Source organism: Chionomys nivalis, chromosome 22 (genome assembly GCF_950005125.1).
Source record: "Chionomys nivalis chromosome 22, mChiNiv1.1, whole genome shotgun sequence".
In the NCBI taxonomy this organism is placed as follows: Eukaryota; Metazoa; Chordata; class Mammalia; order Rodentia; family Cricetidae; genus Chionomys; species Chionomys nivalis.
In genome coordinates, this window is record NC_080107.1 from 34,145,622 (window position 1) to 34,173,322 (window position 27,701).

At 39.9% G+C, this 27,701-nt stretch overlaps 1 protein-coding gene across 1 annotated transcript in view; it reads right to left on the bottom strand.

Moving 5' to 3' along the window:
• Nucleotides 1–27,701, bottom strand: part of Arhgap15 (Rho GTPase activating protein 15) — a 598,323-nt gene that overhangs the window by 551,373 nt on the left and 19,249 nt on the right. The window contains exon 2 of the mRNA XM_057755169.1: nucleotides 19,836–20,013. Coding sequence (XP_057611152.1) covers nucleotides 19,836–20,013 — 178 coding nt within the window. The remainder of the gene's footprint in view (nucleotides 1–19,835; nucleotides 20,014–27,701) is intronic.

Consider the following 27,701-nt stretch of genomic DNA (forward strand, 5'->3'; position numbering starts at 1 on the left):
GGGAAGACACGCCAATGGACACAGATCGTTATCAGAAGAACGTCTGCCAACCACAGGTCTTAAAAGGCTATCAGGGCATTTTCCTTCCCAGCCTTCTCTCTTCCAGTTTCCTCCCTGAATATTGGCCAATTAACTTCAGCCAATTGCTTCCTGTCCCCAATCTTAGCATTTGATCTGTGGTGGGCCTTAACTTAGTATGTGGTTAATACATTTTCAAATGAGTCTTCTGTGAATATTTTAATAGGACTGAGCACTGTAATCTGTGTGCTCTCCCTCACTTCTTCCACTCAGGGCAGACAAGAGGCTTCCCAAGACTCTCAACTCATTGGCTCAGGGGCCCTTGAGATTCATTAAAGAGCTAATGACACATAAAAGCTCAGGTTTCATAGTTTCTTAGCCCTCTGTGGCCTTCTATGTGTGGATGCAGCGTCCACAACTACAGCATCCACTTTCAAATTTTTTATCTTCATGACTTAAAATAGGCAATGGATTTAAAATCTGAGGATGAAAAGTCTAGAATGCTATTGATATTACTAGTTAGCAGGGGAATTGATAACATTAATATGTCTAATTGATACCTAAAGAGATCTTTTCCCACTTGATCAATTACAAAATACTGTTAATATTGTTTCAGGAGACACTGTGTTTGTATAAGGACTTCATTATAAAGCCATTATTCTATTTTTTTCTTCCCAGGAGGGGATGGGAAAATGAAAGAACTATCAAGTACCTCCATTGTCTCTGTGGGTGTGGGGGCAAGCTACAAGGATTCATCTATGTTATAGCTCTTTTTACATGTAAGTCAGATAGGAACGTCAAAGCTCTTACCAAATTTCTACCATTCAAATAGATGTATAACTAACTTGAGTTCTGTGGAAAAACAACACAATTGCTAGAATATAGCTTAAAAATAACCTATGGACAAGTAGGGTCTTTGTAAGATCTGGAAAACAAATGCAGTAGGTTTGGACATTCTTTATAAAGACAACAATGTGAGAATATGCCATGCTAAAAGAAGGCATCTTCAGGTATTTTGTATATGTCTTTTATTTTTAATTAAAGGTCATTGCTGCTAATGATGCGGGGGAGAGGTGTTAGAATACAGAGCTCTCAAAGGTAGCGATCAAAGTCTTTTCACTCAGCTTTGTTTTTATATTATTATTAAGCTGCTAATTTGGTGGAGGTGATCATTAGCGTTTTAATGCGAAGCAAAAGCTTCGGGACAAGAACTTCTGGTGGAAGATCAAGAGGAGAGAAACTGGTTCAGTTATGGCCTTAATAATTGTAACCGTGGGGAGTCTGACAGAGCCAGTTTTATGAATTAATATAATATACAATCCACCAGGTACAAATGGAGAGGACAAACAAAGGAGAATTGCAAGCGGCGGCTACACTGGGACTGTGTGGATGAGAGGGAGTTGTTTGACAAATGCAGGTTGATTCAAAGTGGGCACCAGTACAGTACTGCAGATTCCTCTTCCAACAGGAGACTGCAGAGCTGAGGGCCAAATGGGTAGGGAATTCAACCCAGAAGGATAAAACTGGGAAAGACCTTTCGGAAAGCAACTAATTTTACATACTCCATTATCCTATAATGTTCCTTGTGGGGTTTTCTTTTCTTTAAGTGGATTAAATCAAACACAGAGTTGATGTTTTTGTGTGTTCTGCTCCTGAGATATAACAACTCTTAGACAGAAGTTATAAACAATTTGGTCTAGGGTCTGCTATCCATCTACCGAGGAAATAATACGCCACTAACCTTTTCTGATTAACAACACATATCATTTTATCCTGGAGCAAACCGTAAGTGGGAAAAGTAAGGTTTGAAAATGTCCATTCAGTTCACTGCAGATAAAACAAGAGGGTGTGTGTGTGTGTGTGTGTGCCTTATCTCTACAATCTGTGGGCGGCTTGTTTTTACCTCTGCCCTGATGTTTGCACTTTGATTCTATCTTTGAACATTTATTTTGCATGTTGCCGCCAAGTGTCATTTTCTGGTCAGTTTTGACATTTTCCCTTCCTCTCATATTGCAATGACTAAATGAGTCTCCTAAACAAGACTTGATACTTCCTATGGAAAAGTTAAAAGTTTTCAGATTTTCTGGAACAAGAGAGAAAAAAAATAACATTTAAAACATTAGATATTTCTAATATTATTATAACATACACACATGTATATCAAAGCACACAGATTCATATAGATAAATACTATTACATATCCATGAATAGTCACTTTTCTGTAACTGTATGTCTTAATGAGATTTTGGCAGTTTTTGCAGCACCAATCACTAAATGTTTGTGACTGGCATCAAAATGCATCTCCAATGCTTATGGACATAAGCACAGGAAGCTCCTATCTCACATACTTGATTATCAATATCTAACTTTCACTGTGATGTATTCCTGGAAACTCGTAAGTACTTGACATCTTAACTGAGGATTCCCTGGGATGCTCTATTCTTCGCAGCTCAGGGATAGACACAGCCATCCATCCATTGTCTCCCATATCACAACATTTAAAAGCCCCCTCCCTCTTTCTACTGATAGCCAATCCTTTTCTATTTTTTCTTGTCATTGAACATTGACATTGAACATATTTTTAATTTTGATTCCATCTGTCTGTACTCAACCAACCTAGGACAGGCTACCTTTATTTACTATGCAGAGACTATGATAGAGTGCCACATAGCCCCCTGTGTTTCTACCTTTTTTCTAACTCTTCTCTACTTCAGCAGAGGGACTTAATCAGCTTAGAATCCTTCAGTGACCTCTAATTGTGCATCAAACGGTAAAGCCAAAACTCACAGTAGACTCCAAAGGTCTTAAGGATATAAGGAATGCCACCACTTCAATATTTACTCGTGGCTGTTTATCTTTTATTAGTACTTACATCTACCCAAAATTATTTTGTTTACATTAGATAAGTATCCTGAATAAGTTCCCCAATTTTCACAGAAACTAAATGTGAACATGTGCTACATTTCTGAACCATAAGGCTGGTAGAGATCACTAAACAGGTTTTGCTTTTATTTCTTTTTCCTTTCTTCATTTCTCCCTTGTTTATTTAAGTAAGTTCAACTTGCACATGGACCTTTTCCCTTGCATGTCTTTCCTGGCATTTAGCTGAAAAGCTAAAGCCTGAAAGTAAAACAGCCACCTGCTGGCCACAAAAACAGAAGCAATAGGAAATGAGCTACATTGGAAAGATAGTGAGCAGAAAGAGGGCAAAGACTCGTGTCTATGACAATTTTTATCCTGACACTAAAATTGATTAGGAAAGTTCTGCCTCTGTGTTACTAGCACACATAGACACACACACACACACACACAGAGAGAGAGAGAGAGAGAGAGAGAGAGAGAGAAAGAAAGAGAGAGAGAGAAAACAATTCTATATACACAAAATGTTACTTTTTAATCCTCTAGTTCACTTTTCCAGTACATAGAACTAAATACAAACTTCAGTGCTTATAAAAGGGCATATGACTATTTCTAGGTAGAATTTATTATCCAGATAGGTGGATGATTTTCTGTCCTGGAGCCAGGTATACCTTGAAGCAGTCTGACAACAACCACAAGTATGCCTTCTAGGGTTTTGAAAGACACAAACAGGAGCATCCTTTGTCCTCCCTGCAGAGTTCTCCATTAGATCAGACTGATTAGAAATGGCTAGAAAACTGCAATGTTGTCTTCTTTTCTGGTGCTTCTGCTAACTCTAGGTCAGTTCCTAACAGGGCAGCCACAGTCACTGCTGGTCCCTGTCTGCCTAATTCTACTGCTAATTCCCTATGATTCCCATTGTGTTGCTTCTTGAGTGTCCCAGTCTCTTAATGAAAAAATGTGGAAGACTGAAGAGCAACAGGATTCTGAGTATTTCACAAAGTAATCCCCGTGGAGCAGAATGACGTTGCCAGTTTGGGCTACTTTACTCTCTGAATGTCTGTGGAAGAGGTGAGCTGCCTATTTTGGTCTCAGTTCTTCCACAGCAGTGTCTTCTCTATTGGATGGGTAAAGCACATTTTTTGCCTTTGCTCTTCCTGTGTATCAATATAATAGATGCAAGAAGAAAGACCACTGACCTAAATCATGACCAAACCTTGTACACATTATTCGTGTACAAGGTTTGAACCCATAGAGCAAGGTTCAAGAGATTAACATTAGACAAGTGAAAGATAATGGATTTTATAGCTCAGGAGTAGGGTTTTCCAAATAGGCAATTTGGCAAGCAAATAGGTGGGATTACAGAAGCAAGACATAAGCATAAGAAGTTGGTCATAACAGCCTTGTGAAACAAAGGTATGATTGCAAAGTAGTCATAACAAAGTGGTCATAATAATGTGGTCATAACAATGTAGCCATAACAACAGGTGGTCATAACAACCTTTAGGGACAAAGGCATGGTTGCTGTTTCCTGGAACAGGCAGCACTGAACTATTTGTAGTTAAGGTAACAGGTGGGGCAGAGCCCAATTCCTGAGAAACAGATTTAAGCATAAACAGGAATGAGTATAGTTTGTCTTTATTGTAAGGTGACTTTCTTTAAAAAAAATAAATTTGAGAATAGATTCTTCTCTCATGCACTGTATTCTGAGCACACTTTCTTTTCTCTCCACTCCTCCCAGCTTCTGCCAACTTCTTCTCTGCCCCAGATTTACTCCCACTCACTTTCTCTTCAGAAAAGAGCAAGCCTCCAAAAGGCAACAACCAAACATGGCAAAACAGGATACAATAAGACAAGAGAAAAGCCCTCATATCAAGGCTGAACAAAGTAACACAATAGGAGGACAAGAGTCCCAAGAGCTGGCAAAAGAGTCAGAGACACACTTACTCCCACCATTAGGAATCCCACAAGAAGATCAAGCTAACAACCATAACACAGATGTATGGAAGACTCTTCCAGGCTCTGTGCTTGCCTCTTCATACCCAAGATGGAAGCAGGTTGGTTTATCATGGGTTTTCATAAATATTTTCTTTGAAAATTTAGAAAGATAGTATTATATTTTGATAGTATAATATTTTGAGCCTTATAAAATAATATTCAGTATAATTTTGGCAATATTTGGCATGAGGTCTGAATTTGAGACATTTTCAATCAAGTAGGTGCTTTGCACTATAAAACTATAGTTTCTTACTGAATAGCAGTAAGAAAGATAGAAAGTTTATAAATACAGGAAGAATACCATGGCTATAAATAATAAATAATTATATAATTTAAAAGGTGAATAATTGCTGTAGAGTTCAGACAAAAGTAAACCTGACATAAAACTGAGCATAGAAAGTTAAGTTTTAATTGGTTTTAGTAAATTTAGTAGGTATAAACTCAGTGATACTCCTGACTCTCACTCATTCCCGTCTGGGCTAATGTAAGAAACACCCCACAGGAAGCCCAGCTTTGGTATTAGACATTCTTAGAGTTTCATTTTACCACCATCGTCAGTTTGCTGCTGTTAAGGGTTAAGAAAATTTTTTGTTATACAGCACTGTTCCAAGCACATAGTGGATGCTTCCAATTGTTAAACATTTTTTTTTTTTTTTTGAGACAGGGTTTCTCTGTAGCTTTGGTGCCTGTCCCGGAACTAGCTCTTGTAGACCAGGCTGGCCTCGAACTCCCAGAGATCCGCCTGCCTCTGTCTCCTGAGTGCTGGTATTAAAGGCATGTGCCACCACTGCCCAGCTCCAATTGTTAAACATTTATATTAGTGTAATGCAAAAGCTAACCATGAGTCAGGCCAAAAGAGAGAATTCAACAAGCATTAAAATAACAGCATATTTCAAAGAGCTGAGTAAGAAGCCAAGCTGAAATCAAGGAGAACCTGAATAAGCACTCAAGTTGGTTTTAATCAGAATAGGTCAGAACATGGATGGACATTCACAACCTCTTTACTGAAAGGACGTGATAGAATGGCAGGATGGCTAGTTTAATCAACATAGTGACTTAATAAAAAGCTAAATTACTGTACAAACACCCACAGACTCTTTGTACATATCATATTGTTTCCTCTTTATTTTTCTGTAGATGACAGGTATCTTTACTCTTCTATTTTGTTTTGGTTTTGAGATAGGGGTTCTTTGCATATCTCTGGCTGTACTAGAACTCATCTCTAGACCTCTGCCTCCCGAGTGCTGGGATTAAAGGCGGGTACCACTACCTCCTGACTTTTACATTTGTCTTACTAAGAGCACTGAAAATCCTTGTCATGAGTCCACACTAATGTGGTCAGTAGTGGGCAGAGCCAGGATTTGTCCCCAAAACTGGCCAGCACTACCCCAGATTCATAATCAAGGGACTCATATTACTGTATGGTGTGGAAAAACACATTGCAAGGACTATCATGGAGATCTGTGAGGGTATGAAACACATCCAACTTTATAATCCCTAAAGTATCTTAGTCCTCACTGACTGAAATGTGACTGATTCAGTCTTTGAACTTGGACCTTGTACTATACTGAAAGGGACACTGACCCCTGACAACTCTGACAGAACCAAGAAGGGCCACTTCTTAGCCAAATAAATCTTTGATTTTTTTTTATTGGTGATTTATGGCCATGGGCACAATCATTTCTGTCACCAGAAATCAGCAAAGGATAAAGATTCATGAAGTTTTATTTATGAAAATGACCTCTCCAATGTATGAAACATTTTGCCTTCCTCTTTCAAAGGCTTATTCCTACATAGAACCAGGAATTTTTGTTATAGAACCAACAACCCAAGAGATCTGTGTGTGTTGATTTGACTAAATGATGGAGTTTCACATGGCCTCACTGGGCAAGTCAAAGTTGGACTGGAGACATTAACATTAGAATTGGTGGCTCAAACAACCACTAGGAAGCTTCATCATTGGGGGTCCTCTTGTAAGCTTGAGGGGCACTGAGTCATTTAGATGGGACAGCAGCGGCTTAGTTTCTATGGGTTCTTGACAGTCCTTTGAGGAACCAGCTTATCACAGAAGCATTCTAAATACAAATAGAAATTTTCGTAGGGCAGTGGCAATGTTAAAATGTCAGTGCAATTAAAAAGACAGAAGGAAGAAGAGTGAAACGGAGCTGCCGCAAGCAGGATCCCAACTGTAAACCCAGATGCCCTGCGAGGCCTCCGATCTGTGCTCCTGAGGAGTGCTTTCTCCTCGCGTGACACTACTGTTCTGTTTCTATAAAGGCTTCTATTGGATAAAACACCGGCTGCTGGAGAAGTTTTAGGTCTGAGTTGCTAAGTTGAGACTGTATCTGTAGAGTTCGTGTTCCTGTGTGTTTCCCCTTCTTAGGGGTTTTCACATGCTCCAGAAAAGGAGATAAAAATTCACACAAAGTTTCAAAAACTTCAAGTTCAGATTAATTAGTCAAAACTGCATGATAAAGGGTAAGGGATTCGATTATTACTCAAGACTAAGCTGGCTTAATTTGGGATAAGATCCAGTGCATCTCGTCTCGTGCCTCGCTGCTTCTGAGGGCCTGTTGTGTTCCTTCTGATGAGCGTTCTGAGTCGCCACATGCTGTTCTGACTTCCAAAGCAGCCTCCCATCATTTCAGAATGATTTTTTTTTTTACAAAACATGTGACAGTTAAGCCACAGATAACCCAGAGTAAACAGAGTATTTATAACTCGCTGACAAGAGAACACCATTCCCTTACACAACACAGTTACGCTTTTAGTGTTGTCTAAGAGGCAGCAAGATGTTTGTTAATTTACAGTGTAAGAGTCTAAAATTGAAATTAAACCCGAAGGAGAAAAATCTGAGTAAGAAAATTCATCTTTAGCTATAAAGAAAGATTGTTTTTATACTGTCACTGAAATGTGGTAGAGACTACATTTCCAAAATTATGAGGAGCAACTGTCAGCGTCTGAGTTCCCATGTGTAAAGACACTCGGCACACTCCGACTTTCTGCATGGTGTCCTCACATGGGAAAAGGCTGCCAGTCCGTGGCTGTAAGGCACTCATTGTGGCATTAAGGACCAAGCAGGTCATATGACTTTCAAGAAGGCATCACAGCTCTAGCTAAGCATATACATTCAAAAATTCTAAAAAAAAAAAAAAAAAAAAAAAAAAAAAAAAAATTTAAATAAAAACCAAACCCATTTCACCTGAATACAGATACCTGGGGACTCAATTGTATCAGCAGATAGGGCAGCTGTTTGTAATCTATCAACCTCAGAGAAAGCACTTGAAAAAAGTCAGGGTAGACTTTGATGAGAACAGTCTCTAGAAAGTCTATACATTGTAGGTGAAAAGCACTTTTCAGACTTCTAGGTACAGGATGATGATCTTTGGGAAGCAGAGGTCATCCAAGACTGGTCCATCTAAAGAGGTGGAAGACTTGCCATGGAAAAGAGCAGCATGGGTGAAGCTCAGCAGGTGAGGAGTAACACCACTTAGTACGTCCGGAATCTAGTGCATATTTCTTTATCCATTCTTGTAGATAGACAGCTATTTACTTATACCATATGGGAGAAACAAAAACTTATAAGGATTCAATAGTTCCGTCTGGTGCATGATCAGGTGATTAAGATCAGAAAAGCACTTCTCTGTAGGCAGAGCTGTTAACAGAGTAGTTCATCTTAATATCTCACTGACACTAACACTGTGTCTCCGCTCTAGCATGTCTAAGCAATTCAATAAATTTCTCATATAAGTGTTCCTTTTCCTTCCTTACTTCTGGGTGGAATACGCCTCAAGATAGTTCTTCAGTGACTCACCCTGTGGTCCGGGCTTTCCTTCATGGATAATGTCGCTTTTGATCTAGTGTAAGCACAAGATTCGTGACAAATTTTAAGGGCGATAGTGGTTTGTTCATCTTACCTAGACAGAAAAGCACTAATGGTAGGGGCTGCTCTGATAGGCTTATAAATTAGATCGAGTACAAGCTGCAATCAATCCCACATGACTTCGTAAATCATGAGGACCTGAAGGATAAAGTTCCACCAAACCTCGAAGCAAAGAACCAAGTGAAAATTTTAGAAGGCCAGAACATGACAGTTTTGATTCCTCTGTAAATGTCTAAATTAGGTCTGTGTTCAGTTTGTACTGAAATCAAGAACAAAGATGAGACAAACAAATATATTGATATTTTATTTTTAGCCATAAAGTATTATTTTAACACCAATTCAATTTATCATTAATTTTACCAGTACAAAGGAAGAGTCAAACTCAACAGTGAGTAGAAGAGAACTAACACACTTAGCCAGATAAGAACAACGACAGCTTCATCAGCTGTCAACATCATCCTCTGTGAACCTTTGTGCATCCAGCAAACAGGGCACAGAAGAGGTGTCCAACTATACATACGGGTGTTTAAAATCATGTGGAAACCCACAATTTTAACCATGTTTTAAAAAGAAAAATAATTTTATTTGTGATCTACCACCACAGAAAGACATCCTACGGGAAGTAAAAATAAAGAATATTGCTTGGTTCCCTGGGCATTTTCAAGCATTGTGCATGTGGGTCAAAATGAAAACTGGCGATCCTAGCAACAGCACCAAGAGTTGAGGCAGCACTGCTGCCATGAAATGGGCAGGCTGAGCCCTGGTCCACAAGGATTAGGAGTTAACCTCACTCAAAGGGTAGGTAACCTGCCAGGAGACAGAAGCACTCTCTGCTCTGTAGCCCTGCTTCCACAGCAATTCTAACATTTGTAGAGAGTGCCAAGACACGTTTGTTGAAGAAGTCCATGAGCAAATGAATGTGTAAATGGGAGCAGCTGACCTGTTCTGCTTTCTATTTGGGGGAAACTCGAAGGATACACAGGTGGGACTGACCTAGTGATCACTTAATAAAAAGAAGAGCGTGCATGTGGAGAGGATAGGTTTCAGCTGTAGACAAGAACTTCAAGAATGTCACGTTATCACTGTGTGTAAGTGCTTCCCTCTCTGTCTCCCTCCCGCTTTTAATAGCATAGAAGAAGTTAAAGCTACTACATCAGGAGTTTAAATGTCTTTCTTGTCTATTTGGTCGTGTGCTATTGGCATTAACACTGTCAATAATTCATAGTGAAAGAGGAAGCCGCTGGGAAGGGTTGCCCATTGTCGGGCAGTGATCAATAGGTGAGACCCCAGTGTGTGATGTATGGTCAAGTAGCAGCCAGATTCGCTTTCCTGTGGATTCTCAAAATTGCGGTACTTACACCCAGTTTGCCTGACCCATGCTGGGCTTATATCTTCATTAACCTTGTACCTCTGATTAAAGACTGTGCCTTAAACAAATTTACGAAGAAAACACCAACTCTCAGTCTCTGTGATCTGGCAGTGAGCCTGGAGGTTTGGGTTTCTTGATGTTAGTTTATATTAAACCAAACTGTCACTTTGTTTTCCTGTCTTTCTATATTGGGTCACTTGGTGCTACATGATATGATCCAGGACAATTCAATTCAAGGAGACACATGTCCCTTCTCATTGCGTATATGAAACTGTAACTCCTTTTCGCCCTGTGGGAAAGAGAGCAGGTCAGGTGCCCAAAGTTAACAGAGGAAGTTCAGGTCAACCATTACTGCTCCATGCCAGAGATCCTGTATAAGCATTAGGCTAGACACAGTGTGACGACCCACACTGCATAAAGGAGCAGCATTCTGATCACCTCTGTTTCTGATGCCTTGGGAAAGCAGTGCATAAAAACAAGGCTGCCATTTCTGAATACCACCAAACATAATATAAGAGCATCTTGGAATCTCAGGAAAAATAAGGTCACTCATTGAAATTCCTTCTAATTTGCAGTTATTTGGCTTCTTTGATCCAGGGTGTAAGTAGGCTGGATTTATTCCTCTTTGGAATTTCTGGGTGACCTCTGGATATTGACACACCGATTTGCTTCCGTGTGTGCTATTTTACCCAAATGCCAGAATACAAATCAATGTTGATATGACCTGATAACTAGTCTATGTCAGCCACTACATTGTTTCTCAAAGAATTATGCGTAGGGAAAAAAAATGCATCCGATAAAATGTGAGAATAGTGTCCACTGGAGAAAAATCATGATGCTGACTTTCAGGGTGGAAAAAAAAAAACAGAGAAAGATTCAATGCTGTAATATAGCAGTTGTAATGAGAAACATGGAGGACTAAGGGGAGTTGGGGAACAGGGAAAGATAAAGAAATTCTGAGTCCCCTTTCATTTTTTCCTCTTTCCCCAAAGAGGCCATCCTTGTTTTCACACACTTGCTTCTTTTTGACATTAGCGCACCCTTAAACCCAGTTGACATATGACAAACACTTGTACTGTTACAGCTCAAATCCCCCACCTCCTGCCCCTGTAAACTTATTGTCAAGGCATTGAAAGTAAATAGGAATCACAAAATCTTTCACCTGAGAGAAGCTTCGTAGGAGGCTGTGTGGAGCCGAGACGGCATCACGTCTGCCAGAGCCACGAGGCTGTACATTTGCTAATGAGTTGCAACAAGCATTAACGGACAAAATAATGCCTCAGTCTTCCACGCCGGAGTTTGGAGATGGTTCTGCTTATCAGGTTTTAATATGCTCTTTGAAAACTGACACATGCTTTCCCCACAGCTCTTTAGGAACACAGGGACTCAAAGGCTGGAGAAAAGACTTGCACGGTTTCCGACACAAACCTGAGAGAATAACTAAACAGATGGCAACAATAAACCGAATCGGAACACATCAGGGAGTGAAGTCCCTTATTAAAAGCCTTGCAAGCTAAAGAGAGAGACGAGAGGAAAGTAAAATCCAAACCCAGACTCCGGGGAATTGTTTTAGCCCTCAACGGCTTTATGTCATTGGTGACCTCAGAAGCCGAGGCTAATCAACCATTTAGGGATGGATTTACCACACCGTCTAGAAGAGGGCACCTGGAGGTCTGTGCGCTCTCTCCACCCCTCAGAACAGGAGTGGGAAGACAAAGTCTGTGAGACTCTCAGACAGCTACTCAGGACTTCCCTCAAAGGCCTCAGCATCACGCAAAGGCAGACAGACACACACACACACACACAGACACACACACCGGCACACTTCAGACCTTTGAGCATCCAAATGCCCCCTGACACACTCCCTTCTCCAAACCAGAAGTCAGAGGTCTGATACATTCCATGTACCAGAGGACAAAAATCTAGGTATTAAAAAATTCTGTAATGATCTATGTACTGAAAGTGTTTTTGGACTCATTTTTGGTGCTAGAACAATCCCCAGTTTATTGTGCCCTAAAAATAAATTAAGATTCCACTTATTTTTTAAAAACTTAAGATTGCCACTACATAATGAGCTGAACCTATCACAGATTAATAAGCTTATATTGATATGTCTGTCTGCAATATATATATATATATATAATTTTCCAGAAATAAAGATGAGTACAAAATCATGTAATACAAATATGCATATGCTTACTTGTGTGGTGTTTCTTTATAGATATGTATACATACTATATATGCAGATACAGAACTCCGTATGCATTCACATATGCTATAAGCCTATATAAAGAAATGCAGAATCTACTGTATGTAAGAAAATATCTAGGTATTACCAAGATTTGTAAAGATATCAATGAACCATCACACATGCAAAGATGGCATGGAATTACATCAAGTGTTTATAACCTGGAGTTTAGTTGAGCTGCTGTTTGCTGTTTGCTCTGTCCTCTGCCTACCACGGAGAACTGTGTGAACACTACTTATGAATCAATGATGGTTCATCTTCAGGAAGGAAAGGACTATTCACTATGCCTTGTTTTAAATTGACCTTGCCTGTAATGGAGGTCTAATAAAAGGTGATTTTTGAAAATTAATGCAAACGTTAAACCTGGAAAAGATACAACATACAGGCAAACTTGAATTCATTGGCAAAACCCATTCTTTACCTTGGCTTTTACCTTCCTAAAAATGGCAGGTCACCTTTGGAGCGTGTCCTAAGACTCTCTTCCTAATGCTGACTACAGTGCGGAGTTGTTTGGAGGGTAGGGTAAAAGATGAATTAAAGAAGATATACTGCAGATAATCAGTTGGAAAAGCACTTGGAATATTAGGTAACCTCCTTAATTAGAATGTATAATTTCAGATTACTGACTATGAACATCATGGGACTCTAGATTTTGATTCATCAGTGATTCTCCTTTATGTCTCACTAAGATGTAAAAACCAGATCCCTGCTCTCACAGATTCCGGCTTCTCCACACCGTGCTGAAGCTCTTACCTGTGATCTCCAGTGCTGCTCTGCCCCCTTGTGCTGCTGTGATGAACTCAGCAGAGAACAGTGTGCCTTCCTCTTTGTACATGAACTACAGAAAACCCCACTGTCACTTCTCACTTTTCTGGCAAGTTCAAGGTCGGTGTCTAGCTATTTTCAGCTCATCTCTTCTTGATCCATGCAGAGAAATGACAAGGTAACGTGATTCGGGGTCAGCTGTATTACAGGAACCGTTACATAAATGGAGAAAGTGAAAATCAATCCTAGCTGACAGTGACTTCGGGATAATCAGCGCTCCCTGGATGCCTCTGTCATCTCGCCTGCATCAAACACCGTGTGATTTCTGTCAGATCTTTTTAATAAAACTATATTCTCACTTTCAGCAACCTAAATAAATGCCATACTGGGGCTGAGTCTTTCTAGGCTAGTTTAGCCCTCTAGATTTGTTTAGCTGTCTCTCATACTTCCTCGGGAAGCCACATAAGTGACACCTGTTATCCCAGGTTTGTTATTGACCTGCTATGAAAGCATTGCGGCAAAAACTGCCACACTGAGTGATGTGTCTGAGCTTCTCTGTGCACTTCTGTATCCCATGAATTAACCCAACTCCTGTCTCCACACACTCCTCAAGCCCCCCACAGCGTTATCTCCTCTCTTTTCTTCTGGCTACCCATATCCTCATCCATCATTTCTTGTTGGGGACAGGTCTCTTTCAGCATTTTTAGGTGTTCGTTGAAATTTCCCTTTTTATCGCTATGTTTTTACTGAGCCGCGGCCCCTAACCCGGAGTCGGGAAGGAACGGAGTGTTTAACAAGATGCTTCACGACAGTGACATTCCTTCTGCTGACAGCACCTTGCATGTCAGTTTCAGGAGGGAGCATCTCTGTCCCACCCACCTTGTGCTCCCAGGAAACTGAAGCAGGCAGTCCTCCATTGAGGCACAATTTACCATAATATTAGTTGTCAGTAAATTCAAAGCCCGAACTACTAAAGCTATAAAATGGATTAGAAGCAATTTAAAAAAGAATTAACAAACTAGAGTAAGAGTATACTGTCAACAAACAAATGCTCCATCATAGGACTGTAATTTGGAATTTTAATTACCCCTCTGCTCTGTAACAAAACAATGTCTGAACTGGCAGCGATTTGAATCTCTCACAGGTCATTGAGCATTCTAGTTAATTACTCTATGAATAGCCTGTTTTTCTCCCCTCTGGAAACACGTTTCTAATGGCAGTCAAGGTCTGACAAATGTGTCATCTACATAATTAGCTAGGAAGCAACACAAAACATTAAACATGCTTTGTGCCGACAACTATCAAAACATTTCATTTGTTGTCAATTATTCATTACTTTGTAGGTTCTGAAGGGGTTGTTATTATGGAAATAAGTCCAGATGCTAACAAGGTTAGAGTTTTGGATTCAAATTAGTAATCAGAGGACTAACTTTTAAAAAAATGTATCTCGTGCACAATCTGCACCACGTTCAATCAGTAGGAGATCCTAAACAAATTTAGTTCCGTGCTGAAGTTGAAAGGAAAACGATGCTTGCCACATGTGTGAACTCCGGAGCCCTGGCTCATTCTTTGAAGTATGGACTCTTTAATTTTACCACAAATTTCCCCCACCTTTTGGGAACCCCAATTTGTACTTGGTAAATAGAGTTAAAAGATTTCCCAGCATGAAATGGCATGGGGTGGCCCAGACAGGGATGGAAATCTCTGGCTGGGGTTGATTCTTCTCTGGGGCATGTTATAGAAAAGTGGAAATTCGGACTAACAAACTTTTTCATCTGCCTCCACGGCCTGGCTGCTAACAGCTGGAGACCGGTTACCTTAGGCAACCTGGGAGTTTCTGTTTATTGTTCTTGTCTCGTTCTCTTTTAACTTGGTACGTCTGAAGTCTTGCTTGCTTCTTGTAGCATTTTAATATTGTGTACAAAGCTGAATACCGTCTTGAAAGCAGCCCTGCTAACGTTTACAGAGGGTACAAGAAGATTCTTCAACAGAATTGACCTCTCAGTGGCAAAGAAAATTGCACTGGAAGACACATGATTGCATCGTCGTATCAGAGCTTTGGATCTGCGGAGAGTCTCACTCCACTGTCCTCCAGTCTTTCCTTATAAACCAAAATGGCTCACAAATGTCATCTACAATAGTCCAATAAAGATTAGGAACAAAACACTGTCCTTACGCTGATGAGATAAGGAAGATTCAGCTGCAGAATGTAGTATAGAAGAACAGTTCACGAGGCTCGTTCTCAAATCAGAAAGATAGAATTCAAATTGCATTGGCGTGTGTTTTTAAAATTTAATTGAAATGATCAGTTTGTTTTCTACGTAACGTTCGATCAGATGCCTGTGTCACGGAGCTAGATAAAAAGAAAAGAAGGAAAACAAATTCTATCAGGGAAATCAAGAAGACCTGTTATCTTCAGGGTGTGCAGAATATGTCAGGAAATAATTCTACCCTGTGCACCGAGAATGCCCAGTTAATAAAAAACAGATCAGTCACTCACTAAGAGAAAATAACAGCCTGTATCTATGTTTTCCAAAGCAAAGCGGTAGGCACATCTTACATTAAATAGGACACATTAAAATAAGCTTTAATAATCTTTATGCAAAAGGAAACTAATCCATTTTCAGATCATACGATCCACGGCAATAAAAGGAAAATCATCAAACTAAAAACAATTTTAGAAATGGCTGCAGACTCTCATTTAATTAACATGCAACAGATCATATATTTATGAGGAAGTCAAAATATTTAGGAAGTCTATAATCCTGTAAGCCTTAATGTGGTATAAAAACAACAAATAAATGCAAAGTGTTACTGTTACACATGCCTGCCTGATCAATGGTTTTCACATATTGATCTATAAATGGAGTTGACAGTCTGTGTTGCCTGCACATTTTCCAAGCAGCGCTATTTTTGCACAAAACCAATACGGGCAATTACCTTTGTTTGAGATGCCAAGTCTTATCAATTCAATGTGATTTAGTGTCATTTTAATTAAATATCAGGATCCACTTCAGGACAATTTATCCAAACAAAGCCTCAAACCTAACTATAAGCTTGATTTGAAGTAAATATGGACATGCCCTACAATCTCATAATATTTCTCAAAAAGTCTGCTAAACAGAAGGCTTATATTTTTAGTAGTGATTTTTATGTCTGCCTTTTTGGCTAGCCACAACTTTGGCAAGTGTCCTATAACGACAGAAGTAAGAAACAAAAGAAATTTGTTTCTTCTTTCTTCTGATAATACATTGAAATGAGAGACAGAGAAGAGAGGGAGAGATCAGGAGCAGTGTGTTAATGGGGGTGAGAGGAATCTCGTATGTTAACACTCAGGGATGGCTTGACCTAAGTCCTCATCGAAACATCAGTGAAAACATATTTCCCTCTTCATGATGGCCATGAATGTAGTAATGCCCTTCTGTAGGTTTGCGGGATGGGAATGGTGAATATTCATGCTTGTCACTGCTGAAGACACCAACATTAAATGCTGAAATGGCTCCAGCCTGCAGATCCTGTGTTTTCAGCTTCCTGGTTTGGACTGCTTAAACTGTTCATTAATATCTATTTTAAACTGTCTGGTAGACTGGAGCATCCCCACGATAAATAGGCATCGAAGTGCACTGAACCTTTGGCACTAGCTCTTTGCTGGATTGCCATTGGCCTTTCTGCCCTTAGCCAGGCAACTTCACTTGCTCCATTTTTTTTTCCCCTTTGCCGACTGCTTTTTCAACTAGTGTGTTCTGGAAAATAAGCCACCCTCCTTTCAAGGGTCCCTCTGCATGGGACAATTGATCACTGTGGAAACCAGGGAGCTCCTTTCCACTCAACTGGAATGCTCTGTATTTCTTTTATGGAGAGGCAATTTTCTTGCAACCTGCATGCTTCCACATCCAATAGTCCTAGCTCCTTAACGTTCTCTGAGTATCAAATTAACCTCTTGAAATTTTGATATTGATTATTTGCTGTTTAAAGAGAACAACACATGCAAAATCCCCAAATTCCCAACCAAATTCGCCTCTGCTTGTAATTCTGGGGGTTGTAGAACCACATTAGCATTTCAAAATACCTTCAATTTTCAGAATCTTAAAAGACTTACAAATGACATAATATTATATACTATGTTATAAGTACACAGTCATATAAAAATGCTGCAACTCAATAAATAAAATTATGAATAATGAAAAAGTGTATTGATTTTACCCTAAAACATTAAAAATAATAATGAAATCACTGGGATTATCTGACAATTTATGCAATTAGTTAGTCCAGTAGTTTAAAATGAGACTTTCCAATAAACAGATATTATAAAGAAGACATTTTTATTGAACAAAACACACAGAATATGCGTGACCTCCAAACACCTAGTGTTTCTTTTGTAGAGACATAGAGACACTATGTGTGTGTCTCTCTTCTAACAAACTGCTTTGTGTAAATAAGCGTACACATTTTTAGGGTATCTCGCCCCCACTTCCAAATGCGAACTCTCCCCCTTGACCTCACACCATCACCCAACTTCTGAAGAACCAAGCAGATAACTTTAACAGGCTTGTTTGAATAAATATGCCAAAATACTTTACATTCTGTCAGTATCTAGTCAGAGAATTGTGCATGGAAAAAAAAAGATGAAAAGAACTGAGACAGAAAGAAAATTAGTGCCATGGCAGGCTTTCAATACAGGCTCTCTGAGCCAAGTTTCCTCCGTGAAATGACATATCCTCACTAACATACCCCTTTTATATAATTATGCACAGAGTACACATAACCAGAAGTAACTTTTATTTTTGTTCCTTATCGAGGAATCCATATTGCTCAGACTAAGAACGCGGAAACAAAAACTGGGATAATTACAGCTAATTTAACTTTGGAAAACTCTTTTTTTTTTCTCCAGTCGTCCAGCCTACAACCCCCCAAACTAAAGTTATGTAACAAGGTAATACCAACAATGAGAAACTGCATGATAAAATCCTGCCCAAAAGTAAAAAATGCTAATTTTGTCTCATTTAGCAGCTGGATACAGAAATGCTCATTAGTTTTAAGAGGGTTAATCCTTTTAACTTTTGCATATTGATATGCCAATTATGCCTAATTGTACAAGAGGCATCAGTCAAGGTAATAGTGCATAAACACATGAAAGTTATTAAGTACATCCCAACATGTAATAAAGTAGGTGTTAATTGGTAGCTGAGTTCTGCGGGCTATTGAGGTGGATAATTCATTGAGAGATGGATCACTTGTAATTTCTCTCCATAATTCCTTTTGCAGTCTCATGCTGTGATGTTTTCATGCTTGTCAAAAACAACTGCGGCATTGTGCCTTTTGTTAAACACAGCCAATAAAATATGCTAGGCATCATTAAATATACTTAACTTCTAAACTTTTCTCAAGGTACAGTTCTTCTGGAGGGAACATATAGAGAGTCCGGTAATTGACTCCAACCACTGTCTCATGTTCATAGTCGAGAAACAGTTAGGCTGGCTTGAAAGCGGAGGCAGCTGACGGTGCTGTGCCTCCCAGCAGACAATCCTTGTAAATGAGAAAGTCAATAAAGGCAAAGGCTTTGCTCATGAGTTACCTCGTCTAAGGATGGGTTTCTCACTAGCCCAACACGGGCTCTCTCATGTTACATCTGCCTACAACACCTGAGGAAGAAAGGATTAAATTTATGTATTTCTCAACCCCCTGAGATTGTTGTGAGTTAATTTTGCACTTGAAATACAAGTGAAAAGTGGAAAATAAATAGGATTGGTAACAGTCTACTCAGTCAGTTTACCTCATTGAATAACTCAGGGAGCTGAATATTTCATACGCCCTTATGATAACATCAGAGTACTCAATTAATAGCTCACATGCTTCTGCACGGTGACTGGGACTTGCAGTCTGTCCCCAGCTAACTTATCTCTCACTCCTCCTCTCTCTGTGACAAACAAAATAGATCTCGGGTCCAAAAGAGTGGCTAACACTGCATAAATAATTTTGTAACATTCTATGGCCTCAGCTGCAAGTTACCACCATTATGGTGGAAAATTAACCAGAGGAGACTCATCGTAATCAGTGGGTTTAGTGGCTCAGGATGCGTGCAGGGCCAGGGACACAATTGGCAGTAGAGTTCATCTCTAACTATTTTATTTCAAATCCTTCTAATGACACATTATCGGAACAAAATGGCTTCCTCTCCAAACCTTAAATCGCCGCACCATTGCAGCCGCTGGAGCCCACCGCAAAGCAAACCACACTTTCCACTCTTCTCTATTACGGGGAGATTTTAAGAAAGAGATTTTCACATTTTTTAAGTTGTTGATTTTTTCCCCCCTCAGTTCACTCTTAGCTAATTTTAGCCTCTGGCTTTTCAAAGTGATGTACTGTATTTGGAAGTACAAACGCCGCATGCTAGCATAACCTCATTATTTTTATGACACTGAAGCATGATAGCAGAGGCCCTTAAAATGAGTCAAAGGTGCTCTTCAGCCTGACTCCCCATCCCCTTTATCGCTCTGGATTAGGCCCAGCTCTGCTCTTGTAACTGGGGATGTTATTATGACTATAACTAGGCAAGATAAAAATCCATTACAAAATAGTTTTCTGGTGTACATTAGGTAAACAAACAAAACAAAGCTAATTAGCATTTTTTCTCTCTCTCTCTCTTTTTATCTGTCTGCTCAGAGAAAGTGACATGTTTGGAGTATTTGACTTACAGGTTCAGTGACCTTCCCAGCATCGGTGAGGATCATGGATTTAGTTTGGCTCAGCCTGTCGTGGTGGCTGTTGGCATTTTTGATTCTCATTTGCACAGCTCCTGGAGCTTGGTGGGCAGGATTCAGTGCTTCCAAAGGGCTATCACAATTTGTAGATGTCCGCGCACCACTGCTTATCCTGGTGAAGTATAAAACATTATATTATTATAAATAGAAACACTTTATATGAAAACCTGTTAGTGAGTGGACATGCCTCTTCATCATCGCGTCACTAAAATTCAGTGGTCTGAAGCATTCTCAGTAGGAATGAGCCAGTTGCCTCTTGGTGCTCATTTTTAACAGTGCTGCCCTCCATCCTGACAGACAACAGACATTTTTAAGCAGCACAGCTCCTAGCTCCTCTAATTCTATTAGAAACTTCTGTGTTGGGACAGAAAGATGACTAAGACAGCTAAGACCACCTACTGCTCCTGCAGAGCTATCTCAGATTCCAGCATCCACCTTGGGCAGCTCACAGCTTTTGCAGTTATTCCAGCTCCAGCAGACCCAATACTCTCTTGTGGCTTCCATGGGTACTGCGTTCATGTGCCCAAACCCACACTCACATATTCACGTCTTTTAAAAATAAAATCTTTTAAAAATATTTGTTTACCATTTTGGTTTTTATGTGTGGATGCTTTACCTGCACTATGTCTGGGCAACATTTTCACGCAGTGCCCATGGAAACCAGAAGAGGGTATCAGATCACCTGGAACTGGTCTTAAAGATAGATTCAAACTTGCTGCATAAGGCCCGGGAATCAAATCCCCATCACCTGAAAGAACAGTCAGTGTTCTTTATGGCTGAGCTAGTTAAAAAATAAATAAATAAATAAAAACTAAATAAATAAAGATAAATAAAAATCTTAAAAAAAGGAGAAATTTCTATATACGGCAGGTTTTCAAATAGGGTGATGGTGCCAACTCTTCTCTATTAAGGATACAGCCTTTTCATCCTTGACAGTTTTGTATGCACACTGTGTGTGCCACTAGCACTGTGTGTGTGTGTGAGAGAGAGAGAGAGAGACAGAGAGAGAGAAAGTTACTTGAATCAAAAGTAGAATTAGTGTCAGAGCAAAACAAACAGACCTAAAGGACCCCTCTCGCAATATCCCCAGGAAGAAATTAAAATTCTTGTGTCCATTGGCACCTGACCACTGAACTCTGCTACATCCATTGGACATAATATTTAAGAGGAATATATTGAAAAAGAAAAACACCGTTTACTTATTTTTCTATACATTTTATTTATTTGTGGTATATATGCCACAGAAAGAGTCTAACTTTGGCAACCCCTGTGTAGGCACACTTTACAGAAGCAGCTGTGAGGGGAACAAAGCAGACTCATGGCATCACCTGAGGAAGAATATACTTCACCTGTCCCCCCTCCCTTCAGAGTCCTTCATGTGAGAACACCTTCTAATTCTAAGAGAACATTTATGATGCAAATCAAGCATCCCAACTGCTTCTTGCAAACCTTTTCCTGCCTGGAAATTGTACTGTCAATACTGGGCACCTGGGTACAACATTAGACAAAGCAATGCCTCATCAATTCTGGAAGGAAATATAACTCAACGGAAATATAACTCAAAGGAAATATAACTCAGAAGTCTTCTTACATTAGAGGAATCAAGAGTATTGTTATCCATAGGTTTGAAATGGAATTAGAATCATAATAGAGATCAAGAAAAATAGGTACTAAAATATGCAGCAAAGATGGGGGTTTTTGTGTGTTTGTGTTGTGGTTTTGAGATAGGGTCTTGTATATTTTCCCTGGACTTAGAGTCCCTAACCCTTCTGTCCCTACCTTCAGTGCTAGGGTTAGAGATGTGTACCACTGTGCTAGGGAAAACAATGTGTTTTAATATGAAAAAGTATTATCTCAGCTGGGCGGTGGTGGCACACGCCTTTAATCCCAGCACTCGGGAGGCAGAGGCAGGTGGATCGCTGGGAGTTCGAGGCCAGCCTGGTCTACAAGAGCTAGTTCCAGGACAGGAACCAAAAGCTATGGAGAAATCCTGTCAACCTACCTCTGGACCCAGCAATACCACTCTTGGGAATATACCCAAGAGATGTCTTATCATACAACAAAAGTATATGCTCAACTATGTTCATAGCAGCATTGTTTGTAATAGCCAGGACCTGGAAACAACCTAGATGCCCTTCAATGGAAGAATCGATGAAGAAAGTATGGAATATATACATATTAGAGTACTACTCAGCAGTAAAAAACAATGACTTCTTGAATTTTGCATGCAAATGGACAGAAATAGAAAACACTATCCTGAGTGAGGTAAGCCAGACCCCAAAAGAGGAACATGGGATGTACTCACTCATATTTGGTTTCTAGCCATAAATAAAGGACATTGAGCCTAGAATTCGTGATCCTAGAGAAGCTAAATAAGAAGGTGAACCCAAAGAAAAACATATAGGCATCCTCCTGAACAGTAACCTTCATCAGGCGATGAAAGGAGACAGATACAAAGACCCACATTGGAGCACCGGACTGAAATCTCAAGGTCCAAATCAGGAGCAGAAGGAGAGAGAGCACAAGCAAGGAACTCAGGACCGCGAGGGGGGCACCCACACACTGAGACAATGGAGATGTTCTATCGGGAACTCACCAAGGCCAGCTGGCCTGGGTCAGAAAAAGCATGGGATAAAACCGGACTCGCTGAACATAGCAGACAATGAGGACTACTGAGAACTCAAGAACAATGGCAATGGGTTTTTGATCCTACTGCACGTACTGGCTTTGTGGGAGCCTAGGCAGTTTGGATACTCCTCTTAATAGACCGGGATGGAGGTGGATGGTCTTTGGACTTCCCACAGGGCAGGGAACCCTGATTGCTCTTAGGGCAGACGAGGGAGGGGGACTTGATTGGGGGAGAGGGAGGGAAATGGGAGGTGATGGTGGGGAGGAGGCAGAAATCTTTAATAAATAAATAAATACATAAAAAAAATAGAAAAAAGAAAAATCCAAAAAACAAAAAAAAGTATTATCTCACAATAAACAGCAATTAGAAAATTATTACAACTAGTTAGGCAGTGGTGAAGCATGCCTTTATTCCCAGTACTCAGGAGGCAGAGACAGCCGAGTCTCTGTGAATTTGAAGACATTCTCACTACAAAGTGAGTCCCAGGACAGCCAAGGCTACACAGAGAAACCCTGTTTTGAAACACTGCCATAAAAAAGAAAATTACAAGAACTTAGAAATGTATCCAGAATTTTTTTAGTGCATGGTAGTCAATCTTCACATTCGTTCATTTCTTGATTCTCTAAAGCTCCTATGAAACAGCTTTCAATTCAAGTTTTACAGAGGAGATAAATGCAAAGGGACTAAGGGCTTTCCCAATAACGCTGGCAAAGAAGGCGAAATGTGTCCGTGAGTCCACCAAAAGCAATACAGAGGAGTAAATTCTAGTGTATCTATACAATGAAAACAAAGTGGAGGGAACTCAGCAGTTAAGAGCTCTGCTGTTTCAGAAGACCCAAGTCCTGATCACTCTGCTCATAGTTGGCTGCTCACAACAGCCTTTAATTGTAGCTCTAGGGGTTCAAAGCCTTTGTTCTCCAAGGGCAACTATACTTGTGTGCACCCATCTACAGATATATATGCACATACATAGTAAACGTCTTACAAACAGAATAATCTATCCACGGACACTGAGATGAAGAACCAATAACTCATTCCGTCAACTGAATAAAGCCAGTCCCAAGGAAAAATGGAACAATTCGAAACATAGATAGCTGTGGTCTCACACATTTGTCATTACAGCACTTGGGAACCTGAAGCAGAAGGGTGGTGAACTCTGGGCCAGCCTGGTCTATATAACAAGAACCTGTCTCGAAATGAATAGAAGAGCATTTGTTCTGCTATCTTCTTTATACAGTGTTCTAAAAACGTGCAAGTCAACGTGGGACAGAAACCCAAAGAGCAAATGCTTAAGGAGAAAGAAGAAAGTGAGGGCGGTAATAGCTTAGCTGTTATTGAATAGGAGGAGGCGTGGGAGTGATAGGGATATTTGTCCTATTGATTAAATGCTGAGATGGTTTCATGTTCATGTAACAAAATGAATACGTTGTGCACACTAAATAGTTATACTCTAACATATTTCAGTTATAATAAGCAAAGTTGTTTAGAGGAAAGCTGTTCTAAGAATTCCTTAGTGTTGTTTTTAAGTATGCCTATCTGAATGTGCTATAAAACTTATCTATTTGAATATTAGATCAGAAAGAGTTCTTTCAATGGGTATGAAAGAAAAATTGAGGCCATGTATTACACTTCAATTCACATTAAAATAATTGCATTTTACCTTCCTCTAGAAAGGTCTTTTATTTTTAAGTGAAGTTCTCCGAGTGCATTCAAGGCTTGCTATTCCACATTACTCAGTGGGTTCAAAGTCTACATGTAGGAAGTTTGTCATATTAGTGAGGTATGCATCCATGCTGAAGCCTCTGTCTTCTGACTGAGACTATCTAGACACTGTATTTGCAGAGTCCCACCATGCACCATTTAGAGAACTTGCTGCTTTTCCACATTTGTGCAACTTTTCGTATCCCCCACAAATTGCATTCTTATGCTTATTTTAAAGCCAAATTGCCTGGTGATGTACTACTGTCAAAAGGCAGGGTTACATGCAAAATTCTGGCTTTCCTGATGATTTGCTTAGGGACAATCTCCCTATTTCAGAGCTTTCCCTTAGCTGAATGACTCTTCCTGCCAATTGCTCTTGGTTTTTGCTCGTTTTCCCTCCCCTAACCACTGCTTCCTCTTCCATCTGACCTTACGTTGTTAACATCTTGCTACACCACGCTTCTTGTCTTTCTTCAGCAATCCTTGTGTTGTCGTCTTCCCTGTCTATAGGGACTATATGCCATTTCTCCTGGTACCCACCTGAAATCAGACAACGATGAACATCATTGCTTGCTATACTTTCCTCTATGTGGATATGTTAGGGATACAGGTTATTTTATAAGTCACACACATTAAGAGATTGCAATTATAGGGGCTGGAGAGATGGCTCAGTGGTTAAGAGCACTGCCTGCTTTGTCTGAAGGTCCTGAGTTCAATTCCCAGCAACCACATGGTGGCTCACAACCATCTGTAATAAGATCTAGTGCCCTCCTCTGGCCTGCAGGCATGCATGTAGGCAGATTATGCTATATACAATAAATAAATAAATCTTTTAAAAAAAAGAGATTGCAATTATAACATTGCCTTGTAATGGAAATTATTGCTAATACCAGCTGTAGCAATTCTGTTCATATTGCATCTTCATTCCTGCTCAGATTCCCCTTCGTTTATCTTTGACTATGTCATTCACTTAAGTCACATGATAAAACACTGATGCTTTCTCCGGTGGTACACAATAATGATGAATGACTAACAAAGATATGGAAAAATCAAGACAATTCTGCACGTGCCTGAGAGACCCACTGATTTTTATAAATCTCTCCCCCAAATCCCAGATTCCCAATTTAGAAATTTAAATATAAATCGTTGCATCCTGGCTTTACTGTTCCTCTAAACTTCTGATTTTGTACGCACTCAAAAGTCAAGAATATCTTGCGGTATCGCTGAAGTTCCACTTTGAATCCTGTTTTAAAAACAGGAAGTGTGGCGAGAACACACTTCATAAGGGCCACACAGATGTTGGCTCTGCTCATGAGACTTGACTCTTTGGTGTTCTGGGCTGTTTCCCCTCTCACCCTGCAAAGTCCCAAAGAGGAGCGAGCATGATATGCAATCACAAATTTCATAGCTGTTCTGCCAATTATTTTTTGCACTGTTAATTATGTGGAAGCTCAGCAGCATGCCCTTTTGAGTTTGGAAGTAGAGTTTTGACATCTCTTTCACAACAGCAGCATTAAAAATAAGAATATATTAAGATATCTTTGAGCCATGGAAAAGAGAAGGGGCCCTAAGATGCAGTTTCCATACAGGCTTGAATACATTGCCTTTTTTCTCCCATTTGGCACAGGCAGTTTAAAGCCATCCCAGGACCCTGTATCCCTAAACATGCCCAGTGCCTTTGCAGACTCCAATGTAAGGGAAGACTAAGAGAACAAAGATTCCAAAGTAAATCCATCAGAGATGGGAGAAGTAAAATGACCACAATGCAACCACATTAGATACATAGCATATCAGCTCTCCTAATCAATTGATATGTGTTCCCATGGGATTTTGGAAAAACAAGAGAGATAGAATAAACGCGTGTTGAGGAAAGCAGTTAATGCTAGTGTGTGCAACTTACCAACATACCATCAGGAAAACATCTGGCTAAGCTCCGTTTTTTTTTTTTTTTTTAATACGTATAATTTGTCTTTAGCTATGTTTGTGAGGGCCAGTGAGTGAACTGTATTTCACAGTAAGGCAGAGACACAAAAAAGTGGGGCTTTTTTATACTTTATGTGTCCAGAATTAAAGTATTCCTAGAGATTCATATAGATTTCCAAAAATGTACGGAATACCATATTTTCATTCCATTTCAGAATAACCCTTATGTTTCCTTCTGATTGCAAAAAGTGAACATCTCCCTTGAGAACAAGATTACTTCGGGCAGTTTATATATGTGCACACTCACATACACAAATATGAACTTTTTCATACGACATTGGCTACCCCTGGGAGCTTTTTGAGGACAACTATTTTGGAGGCGGATATCACATGCACCCTCCGAGAATTCCTATTTTATGAGAGTCAGCCTAGATTTTTGTTTTCCCTGTGCAGCAGATGAGCTGTGTGGTCACCCCCACCCATGAAAGCCAGGTCTCTTCTGCCCCCACATGCAAGAAGTCTCTGCATAGTCAGATCCTATTGCTATCTCTGCATGCGTGAGGCAGATTGACTCTCCAGGACTGCTAAGAGCTCATGGCTACTCCGCAGACAAGTATTATTTCTCGGAGAAATCCATTTCAATTCCCTGGAAAGATCTTATGTTGATCTGTGGTAGAACAATGTCTGCTGGGCCCCTGTGGAAATGACTTGTGGCTGTGGTAGCCCCAGTAATATGTGGCACAACCTTCGTGTCATGCTTTCCTGACAGGTCAGTAATTAACTTGCATTGAAATTGTTTGCTGTTTCTACCACAGCAGCCATTTACCGAAATAACATTTTAATTTCAGCTTCCTTCTAGCGCACTTTCCTTTTCTTTTGCTCCCAGTGGCTTCTACATCTCTATTAAGTCTCATTTCCCCAGACCACTTCCATAAGCTGAGAGAATGCAATAAAACCCAGTTTCAGAAATGTCAAATATAATGAGAAAGGAAGACACAGTAAAGGAATTTGATCACAGCCAGCCCATTGGGTAACATTTCCTTTCATGGGGCAGGTGTTACATATGGGAGATGTGATAATAAGACTTTACATTTATTTAACCCATATCAGGGAATCTGGGAGTGGGCTGTGCCTACTGAAAATGGCTCATAGGTCAGCTGCTTAGGCAAATTCTAATATTAGTATTATTATCCTTGCATGTGGGCATCCTAATTGGAGAGAATCCATTTAAAAAACAACCAGGATAGATCCAAAATCTGTTTGGTAGGCATTTCTGACATTCATTAATGGTAGGTTATTGGTACCCCCATCTCGTTGGAACTCTAGCAACATTCTCATGGAAACAAAGCAGCCAGTTTTCAGTCCAATGTGTAGTGAGTTTTCACCCAGGGAAACGGGCTTATTGTATGCCACTGATTCCATAGAAAGTATGAAGAATTTTTTCAGTAGAGTTAGCTATAGCATGCTTGACTATCACGAAGTTTGATAAGGGTACAAAGAAGAATGGAACTGGGGACATTTTCGAGGTAAAAGTGTCATTAAGACTG